The following is a 13,561-nucleotide window of genomic DNA, read 5'->3' as shown; positions in this document are numbered from 1 at the left end:
ATCCTTTCTTGTAACCCTCCTTCAAGTTCGTACTACAGGGATGTCGAGCTACAAACTTTTCTTCCATTCTTCTTGGACAGTGGACGGTTTTGTCTTGGGCTTTCGCACACGTCTTGATTCTGTACAGCGCTGACTTCACCTGGGGCCATTGGATCTGCATATATGTATATATATGAACCTTGTATAACTGCCCACGTAGGGGACTTGGAGCGCATGCGCACGTGGGCGGACGCTTTTCAGCGCGACAGCGCTTTCCGTCCGCCTGCCCGATTAGGAAATCCTCGTGGACTTTGAACCACCGGACTCATCGCATGCGCCGCTCGTTGTAGGTATCATTGGCAAGTTCTGACGCGGCTGTGAAATGGGATATATACCTTTCAAACTATCATTGATCACGGGTCAGCGGCCGTCGCTTTCCTCGAGCCTGTGCTCACGCTGTATCTCGTGCTTCTCGGCTCCTAGGGAGAGGGATGGTAGGAGCACGACCTACAACTGAATTCTCTCTACGACCTTGGTTATGTACGACCTGCTGCTTGCGCACTTATTGCGGAACAGTTATGATGTAGGCCCTCCCATTTTCGATCCCCACGCGGCGTCAAATTCAATTGATCTTCCTTTCGTGTTGACCCTCACAATGTCCACGGGCGAGCCGGACATGGGCATCCTCCAGAATCTGTCCCTCGAGCTCCAGCTTCTTATAATCGAGAACTCGTGTCCTCAAGCTGTTGCATGCTTGTCCGAGACTTGCAAGTGGTTTGCATGCGTCAGCCGACGTTGGCGCCTTCACACTCTTAAAATCACGGCGAGAGGATTACCTGCTCTGCAACACTGGCTGGAGAAGGAGTGCGACGGGGGAAGCTGTCAATGTCAAGGTACGTCCCTGCACCCTCGTGTACCAGAGCGCTCAGTGGTCGCAGACAAAATCCTCTTTCGTTTTGAACGGGCTGAATACCGCTGCACCGTGATGATCTGTCGTACGTGCAGTACTCATCGGTCGTTCTCGCTAATGGTATGCAGCCAATACGAGAGCCGAGTTCAACAAATTCGTGCGCGTTCTCCTCTTGCCAAAGGAATGGAGCACCGAGTGCCGCGCATACCTTGCGCTACTCGCGGCCATGGCACCGCTCCGCCTTAGCGAGATCGCTGCAAGCTGCATGGAAGACGACGTCTGGTGGCGGGAGGCAAACAAGGCGTGGAAGAAGGAGGCCGGTGCAGAGGTCTTCGCGTCGGCAGCCGCCATTTCATTCAGGAACCCGTCCAGGAACGGCCTGCTTTCAGTATTCAAGATGAGGCTGCGCTCTATGCATAAAGAGGTCGCAGACCTGCCATGCACTCTGAAGCTGACTGGCTGCGCCATGGGCTACTCACAGTTCCATGAATGGGGGCAGGACGACTGGAATCCAACCGCAGGCGATGAGGAGGACGAGTACCCCGGCCTAGAGCGGATCTGTCTTCGGGTCAAATCTCTGACGGTGGACATTGGAGGCGGTATAGAAGACATTATCGCCAACGTGTACTTCTTCGACTTGGAGGACCTCAATGTACGAACGCGGGGGAGGGGGACAGAATGGCACGCGGTCGGCCGTCTTTTGCGCGACGCGAAGAAGCTCAAAACCCTCCGCCTTCGCCGCGGTATAACAGGTACCTTCTTGTCCTCTTCTGCAATAGTTGCTGACACCAGCCAGGTCGCTGGTCCCAGCTTGAGAGCGACTTCCTGCCTGCCTTGGAGAGTTTACACGTCGACTGGACACAAGTCCCCTGCATCTCGGGAGCCCCCCAATTCACGGTGTTCAACAAGGTCACACTGTACGTTCACAAGTACGACGCCGACCACGCCCTGGACGCCGACTACGAGGAGGCAAAGTTCATCTTGTCGCATGAGCATTGGAGGGAGATTGTATTCGTTGAGGACTGGTTCTGGAAGCTCCCTGGTAAGCCCTTACTCGGCCTACATAAGGGTGTCAAACTCAAATTTAACAGAAGCGGCAGCCGGCCGAGTGCAGAGGCGGGCTCATCTGGTCTCAAAACTCGGTCTTCAATCGTTCCCAACCTTCGCATAGGGACTCGCCTACTTTTCATGTACAGCGCGCGCGCATCTTGAACTAAGGGTCCACGAAGACCGCAAATTCTGGCATACTACTTACTCGTCATCGTACCGTATCTTGAGAAAACCATGCGTAAAGTTGAAGGTTGTGGTTCAGGGTGCCTTCCGTCATGAATATTGAACGGTACATGTGAGGGTCTCCGCGGAAATTTTGTGACATATGCTTAACTCCAGCAAGTCCCGGTCCGTTGGGACGCACTGAGCCAAGGAGGAAGAGTCGGAAGGCGATTTGTGACGTGTGACGCCTGGTGACAGCGATTCTTTTGTTCTTGACCGTCATGGCGATTGCAGATTACAATGATTTATACCCGCATTATGATATGTGTGGCCTGAGCGAGCTCGCTATCGTTAGGCCCGACTTGCGCGGTATGTGAGATGAGCGAAGCCTTGTTCGCGATGCCTGACAATGCCCCCGCAGCTCTTCCTGTCCCGTTCAAGCCCTTCTTGCTAAAGGAGCAGCTGTTAGCATTTGAAGACCCGGAGCAGCTGTATCCCAACGCGGTCCAGGCTGTGGTGCCTGACTGGAAGGATCACGCCGCTGCCGAAGCTCTGCGCGTTGTAGGACCGTGGGGTGTCCTACGTCCCCCAGGTGAGCTATGTTGTGCTGCCGCGTAGATTGTCGCTCGTTCTTATGCCCTGAAAGGATGTGCCTTCTGTTCGGCAGAGACAGATGGTGCAGTTGTATGCGACAACGATATATACCTGCACGTCCTGGAGCCTTTCGCATCGGCGTGGGGACTGAGCCAGCCCATTGATTGGGTTGACATCGCCCAGCGGCTGAAAATCCTGATTCCCGAAATTCAGGCTATCCTTGACGACAAGAATACGGAGCATTCGAGGCCCTCCGCACACAAACTCCTTTCTTACAAGTTCTTTGAGAGGGCGAGCCCTGGATTGAAAGTCCTGCCTGCGGTGGCTCGGTACACGCAGCACCTGAAAGGCAGCATCCATAGCGCTAGCTATACCGGGTACACCGGGTAGTAAGTCATCAACTTCTGTGGCCGCGCTATGCCGCCTAACAGCAACGACAGCTATGGTCCTCGCGGAATGCGACTGCTCCGACAGTTCCTTGTGACGTCGTTCACGGATGCCACTGACCTGCAGGACGAGATCACTAGCGCGATATACGTCTCGCATCTGGCTGTCCGGCTGGTCATGGGCGACATGAAGTGGGAAGGGGACCTCGGTATGATGAAGGCGTGGCTGCTCATCCTGGAGACACAGCAGTTCGGAGAGGAACGAGACGCCCGAACGCTCGAAGACCCACCGAACTTCCTCTCCGCCTTTGCCTCCATGGCCCAAACGCCAGCCAGCGGCCCCAGCGGTGGATCGGGTAGCTTGGAGCAAGATGGGCTGGGGGTGGAGCCTGCGGTTTCTTTGCAGACAAGGAAGAGCACGCGGCTGAGGAAACGCCCACCTCGCCTGAGCGACTCCGACACCGATGACACCCCTCTTATCACCAAAAAGACAAAGGTCTCGAGAGGCGCCACAAGAGGCAGAGGGAACGCCAAGAAGAGTAGGTAGGGTGGGATGGCTCTAATTAGCGGTGGATGCTGGGCCTATGTATTCCATCAATCGCACGCTGGGGCTGTGGTGAGCCAAACGATGGCGTTGTCCCGCGCAGAGACGTTCCGACCCAAATAAGGAAGTCGGTTGAATTTCGTCCACGCCGTACCCGCCTTGCTGGTCGAATAGATGCGAGACACCGTCGACGAGGCCGATACCCACCCCCTTGTAGCGCGTAAGCAACCCAACGGGCGCCGGTGGTCGTCAGCCAGTGAATGCCTCACTTTTGGGGTCCTGCAGGCCGGCGCATTTAAGCTTTACACTTGCACTCTCTCAATACAGACTGCTCGTAAAGTGGGCCTAAGTTGTCACCGGGCGTGCGTCCCACCCTTCTTGTCTTCTCCCACCACCATGAGCGTCGGCGGGGTCGTTGCAACCGCCATCGCGGCGGCGCTTGGGCTCCATTTCTGTCTCTTCGGCTTTCTACGGCTCGCTCTCCGTCTGCTTGCACCGAGAGACGATTCGACTGCGCCGGTGAGACGTACTACCCCGCGCGTCTCATACGCGACAGCATCCACGCAAACCATGGAGACAGTGGGGTGCCGGCGGGACACTGACGAGAGGCTTCTCCCCATGGCCGAGAGGGCAGAGGACGAGGGCGACCTGCATCATACCGGCGGTGCTCCAACCGTGCAAGATATCAGCGGCCACCACGAGGGGAAAGGAAACAGTCCGATCGCCAGCCAAGGCATCCTTCCCGGCGACCTGTTGGCTGAGGTCGTTGAATGCTGCCATGAAGCCGATCTCATGAACATTGCTACAGCCTCTCGCGATTTGTGGCAGATCACTCGCAGCCGGCGCTTCAGGACACTGGTCATCAGGCCGCGAAGGTTCTTCTCCTTCGCGAAATGGCTCTACGCGCGCGCAATTGAGAGCAAGTCCCGTAAGCATGTTTGTTGGTTGACATTGACGAAGCTTTTGCTCATCTCTTTGTAGCTGCCCAAGCCCTTTACACTCCCGTCCCTGGTCTCAACTTCACGATGCCGATCACAGGTACGGCGCTCGTTCTTCACTGCCATTGACTTTCACATCGTCCACAGAGTTCGGCCGTGATCCATTGGACCGCTATGTGCGTACCCTTGTCTTACCGACGCGCTGGACGGAAGGCACCGCTGCGTTTCTGAAGGTCATTGCCGCACTAGCACCCAGCGGGATACACACCTTGGTTCTCGGCGGCAGGAACGAGCAGCATGCATGGTACGCGCAGATGTGGCAGGCCTGGGTACCCGTCACAATGGACCCGCTTCTGAAGAACGTCAAGACGCTAGTGTTTCACGAGCCAACGAACGACGGGCTGCACTTCATCCTCCGTCGGCGGCCCACAGGCGATGGACCAGCGCTCTCAGAGACCGTCCGCAGCATCGAGATACAGCCACCGCAGATGGATTCCGATGGCGCGCCCCCCAACTCTTGGTACGAGCTCTGGTGGGACGAGGGCACTGTCCCAGGGGACGCTGCGGGAGATGAGGACAAGGATTTGCTACTGGCGGTTAGCTCTCTCCACGTCCACCTCGTCGCCGGAATCCGCGGCGTGATGACCGGCCTCCATTTCCCTTGTCTCGAAGCGCTCACACTCGAGTTGACGCTCATGTATGGAGATGACTGGGAGTTTGTGGACCGTCTGTTGACCGAGTGCGCTGACAAGCTTCGCCGACTTCGTGTCATGGCTCGTGAGGAAGCAGGTATGCTGAGACGACCTTTCCTGTACTACAACGTCTGACAGAAAATAGCCTTCGACGATGTCCTCGACATACGCAAGGACCTAACTCAGCTCATTCGCGTTGAGGTCGACTGGCGCGCCCTCACAGCACTCGCTGGCTTGGAACACGTTACCTCCCTCGGAATGGTTGAGGTGATTGTCAGGACGTACGACTCCGACGTAGCCGTCGCGAGCGAGTATGACGAGGCCAGGCGCACGCTGACGACAGGCCATTGGAAGAGGGTCGCTGTCGTGGACAAGCCTTTCTTGAAGCTCCCAGGTATGGTACCCGAATTGTTGCGCGGCAGAAGGTCAAGCTCATCGGCGTCTGTCAGGCCAGGAGAGCATGCGCGAAGACCATCATCAGAACTTGAAGCGGAGGTTGAACTGGTCGCAAATCGAGTTCGAGTAGACTGTGGATTGGGTTTATAGACGCATTTCTTGGAATTTCGTTTCTGTGTACAATACGTCCTAGCTTTCTTGACAACGAGCCCGACGTTCAGCAGATGCACTGCCTCCTAAGCGATAGAACATGCCGCGGAATGCCACAACGGCAATACGGATTTGTGTATGCGTGCACTCGGGTACTTGATCTGCGCGACCACCATGGCTCCGGCTGATTATCGAGATCCTGATGATGAGCTCTCTGCCCGCATCCGCCCAAGAATTATACCGCGCCCGCAGCTACCTACAGGCAACCTCTGGCACTGCCCAGTACCGCGTTGTCAACGACTTATCACACTCGAGGGACGTCGGCAACAGGCGGCTGCAGAATTCCAAGACGAGTTCTTCAGCACCGCGGCGCGGCCCGAGCTTGAGGGGGTGTTTCTAATCTACGTGAAGACGCACTACAGGTTGCGTCGCGCTAGCGTGAATAGCAACCGTTAAGAAAATAAGAAAAGGGACCCTTCCCTGAGCCTTGGCAGTAGAGATGGGAGTCGGGCGATGTTGAAGATCTTCGTCAGACTGTTTCTGCAGATCAGCAAGAAAATCCGAGATTGCCACGGGCCTGCCACTACTGTACTGTATCTACATGTCCCTGGTGAGTACGATTAGGTGGTCAAGAAGCTCGTTCATATGCTCCGCCTGCTTCAAAGTCACGTCCAGCAATTCCCCGCCATTCTCGGGCAAAGGTCGATGTCCGGTAACGAAATGGTACGCGCCACCGTGCGAGTACGGGCAGCATGGACCGGCATGGAACTCGCACGACGGGTTCGGATTCGACGCCGGCTTCTTGCAGCGAGGGCACTCGTTCTTGCCGCAATCCTTGCAGATGGGTTGGTTGCAAGGCTGTGCCCGGCCGTTGGCAAGTTTGCCGCACGCGCAACGCAGGGTGTTGTCGCGGGCGCGGATCTACGGCTCGTTAGCGTTCAGCCCTATGAGCGGCGTGTAACATACAATCTCTTCAAGGCCTGGCTTGAGGAGGGCGCTCAGAACCCGGGCGGTGCGAAGGGCCGTCGCGATGTTCTATGCATCATCAGTATGGTGAGAAGGAAAGGCGATAGTGCTTACCTCAGGAGGTGAAGACATGTCGATGTGGTGAGGATGGATAGCGACGAAGAACCGCGTACCTCTTATATGCGACGGTGCCCTCCCTAAGCGCCCATTATCGTCGCATGATCTGCAAGCGACACTGCGAGAGTGCAAGGCGCGAGCACTTCAGTACAGGGAGTGTATCATACCAATCTCTCGCGGGCGCTTACCTTGCCAATGTATTCCGAAGCGCACCGGCTCCAGATCAGCCTCGCATGATTCTCAGGAGGTTTGGTGTCCGTGGGAAGCGCATTGGAAGGTCGCAGCTGGAAAAAGTCAAGGAGGAAGCATATAGGACAAGTGAAGGAAGACTGAGGGCGTCCATGAGTGCCAGAGACGGCCTGGCGCATTTTCAGTAAGTCCTTTACTATGAGTACATACGAGTGTTGATGAAGTGCCCGCTGCCCAACGCGTCTGTTTGCTTTCGTGAATCACATCCTCCGTGCATCGCTGCTGTCGGTCGCAGTTACGGCGGCTGTCCTTCTTCTCAGCGGCAAGCGCCTGCTGACCTTGTGGTCCCAGGAGTAGGCGCGCTTCCCGCGCGTCAACCGGGGTCTTCGGAACCCTGAGTCATTCAGCCCCGAGTGAACGCTAGCTTGCCTGCGCGCGCGTCTTGTGGCCGCTATCGAGGCAAGCCTGATAAGCCCTTTTTACTCACCTGGTCTTGTGAGCTCTCGCAGTCTCCTTTCAAGGCGACCGTTGCAACATCATGAAAAAGTCCAAGGTGAGTTGTGATCGAGCGCACCATATGATGCGGTACGCAGCAGCGTTGCCTGCGAATCTGATTCCTGGCATGGCGACATTTTGCGTTCTGTTCTAGACATCATGCTGCTCCTCTGAGGATCCATAAGCACGCCCGAAGCGTTCACTGAGATTGGCATACCGTGAGGACCTCTGCTGAACGCCCATTGCACCCGCGCTGTGGCGGTTAGCTTGAGGGTACAGTGATTTGTCTTAGCTGAAATTTCAAAATGCGGGGGTGGATGGACGAACTTCACGCAACACTAAGCTGGGAAGCATGGCTCCAACTGACACGAGCAACAGGCGAACGGTGCACTGAGTCCGTCGTCCCGCGACGGGACGTTTCGCGCCTAAAAAGGCAATCCGTCAGCGAACTCCTGTCAGCGACCATGACGGCGCCCGATGCTTTCAGCTGTGTTTTCAGGTAAACCCGATTGGAGTCTGTGTGTGTCTGCTCAATTCTGTCCAAGGGTCGATCCTACTGAGGACACCGCCTCGGGCGCAACCGGCGGGCGGCCCGTTGCCCTTGATTCTGCCGCACGCTCCCGGCGCCAAAGGAAGAAGGCTGGATACCAGGAAAAGGAAAGGGATGCAGCTCGCCGCCGCAGGTAACCTCTGCCTGCCCTGCGAAGTCGCTGCGTTAATGTTTATCTGATCAGAGAACGCGAGAAGGCCCAAAAGGCAGACTTGCTGAGAGAAGTGAATCGCTTGAGGCGGGCGCAGAGGGCGGGTATGTGGGCCTCTTCAATGATGGAAACACGGCTGACTACCTCAGCTCTGGCAGGCCCTGAGACTCTGCGCGTGATGCGCGAAGTTCGAGACGGCATCAGCGAGACGCAGTTGCGTGAGCTGAGGAACAAGAAACGTGACTTCGAGAAGACGTACGGCGAGTTCGAGCCGCACTTCTTTCAGACGATCCTGGAGGAGCAGAAGTTGGGTCCCCAATCGACCTTCGTTGACCTGGGCTGTGGTATTGGCAATCTGCTTGTGCAGGCGGCCATCCAGAGCGGGTGCAGCGCCTTCGGCATCGAGCTGCGAGACGAGCTCATGGGCACGGCTGAAAGCCTCAAAGATAGGGCCCTGGCCGTCTGTGAACTGCACGGCATCAGCATGGGAAGCGTCACCATGGCATGGGGAGACATGGTCAAGACTCCGGCGGTCAAGGAGTGGATGAAAAAGGCCGACCTCGTTGTTGTGAATAACCTGAAGTTCTCAGCGACGTGTGAGGCTCCTGTCCACCTGCTCATTTGCAACACATGTCTGACTGTCGTAGTGAACCTGCAGATCTTGGACTCATTCCTTCCGCTCATGAAGCATGGTGCATGCGTCATAGCTACTGACCTGTTCATCAGCGGCAAGCAGACGCGACACGGGCAGTACAAGGTTGTGAAAGCGGGCTTTTTGATATACGTCCGTCAATTCTCCATGCTGAAGTATACTCTAACGGTCATCTCTCATGCAGGAGTACCCTGATCAGAGGACGCTGGAGGTGACAGAGCGGAAATACCCCGAGCGGTCCATGTCGTGGACTAACTCCTCAGCCCCATACTACATCCATCGCGTGCATGACCCAGCAATTGCCCGACGTCGGCAGGAACAACTGGGGAAGGTCTATACCGGGTCCGACCTTGGGAGCCACGCAGCATAGTCGACACTGGCCTACAGCATGAGGCAATATATTTTGTTCCTTCTGAGGAGGCTAAGCACGCCCTTCATTAAAGCCCCACACCGACGCACCTGACATACGCGGCAATAGCAGCAGCAGGTAAGTTTGCATGCAGATTTGTGGCTCCATGTCGTCGGGCAGTGGTGAGGCTGGCTTGTGCACTTACAGCCCGGACGCTTTCCGTCGAGGGTGCGCTTTTCGTCCGCCTTCCTTACTTGGCGAACATTTCCCACGCCACTGCAGCCGTCCTTGGTTTCCTTACCTCGGTTATCAACTTCCAGACATATCCAGCCCACAGCTCGTCAATGTGAACCCCTTATCCTAGCCTGGGGTTTTCCTCCCAATAACCAAAAGCTTCGGTTTATCATAAGCACGTCACAGGACGATGTGACCGTGACAAATCGGCGACCGGCTGATGTGAAAACACGGTCGCCTTCTCCTGACATTCCAGACCGCCATCTGACCTGACATCGTCGCAGACATGGACTCCCGCACGTCTCTCACCACCTCCGAGAAAATATGGTTGCAGCGCAATGTGCCTGCTGATCAGCGGCGCAATAGGGAGGCTAAGTCAGCCGTAGCTCACTTGCTCCCCCTCCGCGATGAGGAGATACGGGTTTCCAGCAAGCAGCTTGAGAAGGTAAGCCCCAAGTGTATCATTGTAGCTGGATGTACTGCGCTGACACAGATATCAGGCCGTAAAGGCATACTGGAGGTCGATGGAGGATCCCGACGGCTCAACCGCGAATCGGCACGGGGCTATCAATGGTTCAACCAAGAAGCCCTCGCATGGTAATGGCCGCTCGTCAGGTGGCGTGGACGAAGAACAGGAACCTGAAGAAGACGGCGGCGATGGTCCAGATGGAACGAAGCAGAGGGGGGAGCGGAAGGGGAAGACGAAGGGAAAGGGGAAGGCGAAGGCGAAGGCGAAGACGAAGGGGAAGGGGAAAGGGAAAGGGAAGGGGAAGGTGGATGAGGGTGGGAACATGGAGGAGGAGCAGGAGGAGCAGGAGGAGGGGGAGATGGCGAGAGCTAAGGCGAAGGCGAAGGCGAAGGCGAAGGGGAAGGCGAAGGGGAAGGAAAAGGCGAAGGAGAAGGAGAAGGAAGAAGCTGACTCCGGCGGCCAAGGAGAAGACGACAGGGATAAGACGGAGGCGGTCGAGGACGAGGACGATGAGGACGACGAGGTACTGCACGGGCCGGCTAAGCCCTCGTACCACACGCATGTCACGTGGTGCGCCGTCTCCCGCCACAGTCGCCCGGAGGTGTGGGACAGGGTCCGCCGACGGCTCGCTAGGGAGACGCCTGGTACGCCATTTCAGATAGAACAAAAAGTCAACAAGGAGATCCGCCACGAATTCACGGAGGACGAGGTGGAAGCCTTCAAAGCTAGAGCCCGCGCAATCAACATCGGCCAACCGGCCAAGCAAGACCGAACATGGTGTGCCCTACGTGCTGCTGTTCTTTCCAACTAATCTGATCGCCTCTCAGGTTTCGCAAGAGTCACTGCCGACAGACCATTGCGCGCTTCTTGAATTGGGCAATGGAAGTTGGTGGTGTGGCTGTTGTCGGGGTTGCTGCTTGGGTCGACGAAGAAAGTGGAGAGCTGGAAATGGTCAAGTCAGTGGCAGCCTGTTTTTCATACATCTTTAGCGCCTGATCAGTGCACAGTGTCGGACCCAACGTCAAGAACGGCCCGTTGTTCGCGGAGAAGGAGAAAAATTGGCTGGCACGCGGCCAGTTGTCAGACCGCGTCAAGGGCTGGGCTGCCGAGATCTTCGGACTAGAGGACGGTGACGATGGCATCGCCGCAATGGGCGACCAGATAGAAGGCGGTTCTTTGCCGAGTTGGGCTCAGGTCAAACGTCGTCCTCGTCACTACCCGAGATTGCTGGCGGACCCTCCTGACAGCGCGAACACGAAATTACTGCGAAATGTGATCAGGCAGTATATCGCCCACGCCATGAGTAAGGTTCGCCGCTGGCAAAGGTTTCTTAGCTCATCTGTCTGATAGGCTTTCACAATCAATCCAAGGCCACTCGTTGGAGCCACCTACGGGAAGAGTTGGATCCCAGCGCGTTTCCGGAGCCTGCTCCCGAGAGAGGCTCTGACCCCTACGCCATGGACCCATCCAGCATGAAGAAGGAGCCTATGCTCAAGTTCATTCGCCATTGGCTCCAGGCGCAGGAGGGTGGCAGCATGCCCGTTAAGCCCTTCGTCAGGAAAGCATCTGGTGCGACTGCCCGCACGTCTGGATCGAGAACGCAAGCCCGCCGGAAGACGAAGGCCCCGTCCGATGGATCCGGGTCGTCGTCTGAGGAGGAGCCAGCGGAGGAGACAAGCGACGAGGAGGAGGAGGAGGAGGACGAGGACGAGGACGAGGAGGAAGGACCTGTGATAGGACAACGGTACGCACCCATGCACCCCTTCGCCTCGCTGGTTTTGACTGCTTTAGGACGAGAAGGTCGAACACGACTGCCAAGTGAGTTCTGTTGCCGCCCTACATATCGTGTGACTCACAGGACATACAGGTCTCGTAGCGCGGGTCCCAATAGGCATCAGCCCCAGAGTACTGCGTCGCTCCTACTTGAGAACGACATGTCCATCGGGCAGCGCGCCAAAGCACTCATCAAGCGCGCGAAAGAGACTTCGAACCGTGTCGCGGCTTTAGTGGCCGTCTACATGGTTCAAGTCTGCTTGGTGAGCAGCAACAGCGACATCTGGTATTTGTGTTACTCATGGCTGCTTGCTTTATATTGCGCAGGAGCATCCGAATGATGACGGAATCCCAGAAACCTCTCTAGACTTCCGTTTCCAGGACATCTTTTTAATCACCAACCTGGGCGACGTCTTGCAGGTATCCGTGTTCACCAGCGGGAAAGCGCAGCAATACGTGGACTGGGTTGTGAAGGCTAAGCCTCACCTTCTGGGCACACGCCCCCAAAAATGGGCTCGGAAGGTTATTGTGATGGCCATCGCTACGGGCTTGCTTCACCTCGCTATCGACAGCCAAGGCTATGCAGAGGTGGAGCCTGATGATGAGCACAGTCCTTATTATCCCGGCGTGGGTTGGGAGATCAAGGACCACGAAAAGCTGATAGCCGGCATTCTCAGGGCGCTGCACACTGGTCCGGACAAGGACAGCCTCAGCCCTTGCCCGAAGACCACCGCCGCCCTAGCAAAAGACCGACCAGGCGTGCGAATCGAAGACTACGTTGACTCTCATGCCAGCGCGCGCGAGCACGCTGCCGTGGCGGCCATGCGTCAACGCGCAGGCGTGCACGCCGGCGGTGCCAGCGGTTCTACTCTGTGAGTCGCGCGCTTCGGGGTGTGGGGAGCGGACTGAACTGGAAATCTGCAGAGCTAGCAAGCGCAAGGCCGCCACGGACAGTCAGCCGTCGAAAGCCTCCAAACGGCCACGCAACGTCCAGGATGTGGATGATTCGTAAGTGTTCATGGGAGGGCATAGATAATCCCGGCTGAAAGAGTTGCAGGCCGGACGTGCAGATGGAAGAGCAGGAGGTTTCCATCCCTCCGCGAAAGTTGAGGTACGCCCCCATGTATGCTTCATGTCTCAAACATGCTCTGAGTAAGGAACAGGTCCGAAACCAAGAGGGACGACTCCGTTGCACAGCAGGGGGTCAGAACATTGTACGCAGCCGCAGCCCCATAACCGTTCAAGCTCACGTCTAAGCACATTCACAGGCGGAAACGCACACCCACTGCCAAGGCCGCCGCGATGCAGCTGAAGCGCTCCAAGAAGTCGAAAGGTCCTTGAGCGCGTTTGCTGTCTAGGCCTGCCCTCTTTTGTACAGTGGTCTAGGTCTTCTAGTACTTTGATTGGGATGTAGCTCGTGCCGATGCAGATATATGTACATTTGCCCATGTCATCTACGGAGGGACCGCTAAGACAGAGGCAGTGCAATGGCTGACTGGCTACTGGGGCTATACCCCCATTTAGGAAGTACAAGCTGGGAATGTGCCTGGCGATCACAGATTCGTGAGAATTGATGGTATGACTTGTGCCCGATTTGGCATAATCACGCAAGCCATTCACCCATCACCCTCTTCATCCGTCCCCCGTCGCTCGTCCTCGCAGCATATACAATAATGTCCAGAAGCCGAAAGGGTGGGGGTTTAACTCCCATAGCGCAGGGCAGCGTCGTACGTAGCATGACAACCAGGCGGACGCCGGGGGGAAAGGAAGTTTATATGGAGAGGGAAGATTTCGTGCCCAGCCCACGTCTCCGCA

General features: G+C 56.6%; 5 protein-coding genes across 5 annotated transcripts; 4 read left to right on the top strand and 1 right to left on the bottom strand.

Moving 5' to 3' along the window:
* Positions 1 to 634: 634 nt before the first annotated feature.
* Positions 635 to 3,628, top strand: SCHCODRAFT_02519226 (uncharacterized protein; the record flags this gene model as incomplete). Its single annotated transcript, XM_050343413.1, has 6 exons — positions 635 to 872; positions 1,018 to 1,641; positions 1,686 to 1,931; positions 2,523 to 2,693; positions 2,769 to 3,084; positions 3,127 to 3,628. 6 exons carry the CDS (start codon positions 635 to 637, stop codon positions 3,626 to 3,628), a joined length of 2,097 nt encoding a protein of 698 aa, XP_050197458.1.
* Positions 3,629 to 4,021: 393 nt separating this feature from the next.
* SCHCODRAFT_0238125 (uncharacterized protein) lies at positions 4,022 to 5,781 on the top strand (the record flags this gene model as incomplete). Its single annotated transcript, XM_050342517.1, has 5 exons — positions 4,022 to 4,553; positions 4,607 to 4,663; positions 4,711 to 5,352; positions 5,401 to 5,649; positions 5,705 to 5,781. The coding sequence occupies 5 exons, from the start codon at positions 4,022 to 4,024 to the stop codon at positions 5,779 to 5,781; spliced, it is 1,557 nt and encodes a 518-aa protein (XP_050197457.1).
* A 617-nt stretch (positions 5,782 to 6,398) lies between these two features.
* SCHCODRAFT_02673107 (uncharacterized protein) lies at positions 6,399 to 7,811 on the bottom strand (the record flags this gene model as incomplete). Its single annotated transcript, XM_050346665.1, has 7 exons — positions 6,399 to 6,722; positions 6,768 to 6,836; positions 6,882 to 6,990; positions 7,098 to 7,243; positions 7,284 to 7,467; positions 7,648 to 7,713; positions 7,786 to 7,811. 7 exons carry the CDS (start codon positions 7,809 to 7,811, stop codon positions 6,399 to 6,401), a joined length of 924 nt encoding a protein of 307 aa, XP_050197456.1.
* Positions 7,812 to 8,447: 636 nt separating this feature from the next.
* SCHCODRAFT_02519067 (S-adenosyl-L-methionine-dependent methyltransferase) lies at positions 8,448 to 9,291 on the top strand (the record flags this gene model as incomplete). The annotated part of the gene is made up of 3 exons (XM_050343408.1): positions 8,448 to 8,865; positions 8,917 to 9,029; positions 9,109 to 9,291. 3 exons carry the CDS (start codon positions 8,448 to 8,450, stop codon positions 9,289 to 9,291), a joined length of 714 nt encoding a protein of 237 aa, XP_050197455.1.
* A 499-nt stretch (positions 9,292 to 9,790) lies between these two features.
* On the top strand, positions 9,791 to 13,087 carry SCHCODRAFT_02518600 (uncharacterized protein; the record flags this gene model as incomplete). The annotated part of the gene is made up of 12 exons (XM_050343399.1): positions 9,791 to 9,949; positions 10,005 to 10,750; positions 10,801 to 10,929; positions 10,981 to 11,276; positions 11,324 to 11,717; positions 11,765 to 11,791; positions 11,841 to 12,009; positions 12,074 to 12,618; positions 12,671 to 12,754; positions 12,804 to 12,857; positions 12,910 to 12,960; positions 13,015 to 13,087. The coding sequence occupies 12 exons, from the start codon at positions 9,791 to 9,793 to the stop codon at positions 13,085 to 13,087; spliced, it is 2,727 nt and encodes a 908-aa protein (XP_050197454.1).
* Between the last annotated feature and the right edge of the window lie 474 nt (positions 13,088 to 13,561).

This window comes from Schizophyllum commune (genome assembly GCF_000143185.2).
Source record: "Schizophyllum commune H4-8 unplaced genomic scaffold SCHCOscaffold_14, whole genome shotgun sequence".
Classification (NCBI taxonomy): Eukaryota; Fungi; Basidiomycota; class Agaricomycetes; order Agaricales; family Schizophyllaceae; genus Schizophyllum; species Schizophyllum commune.
This window is presented reverse-complemented; position numbering and strand designations above follow the sequence as displayed.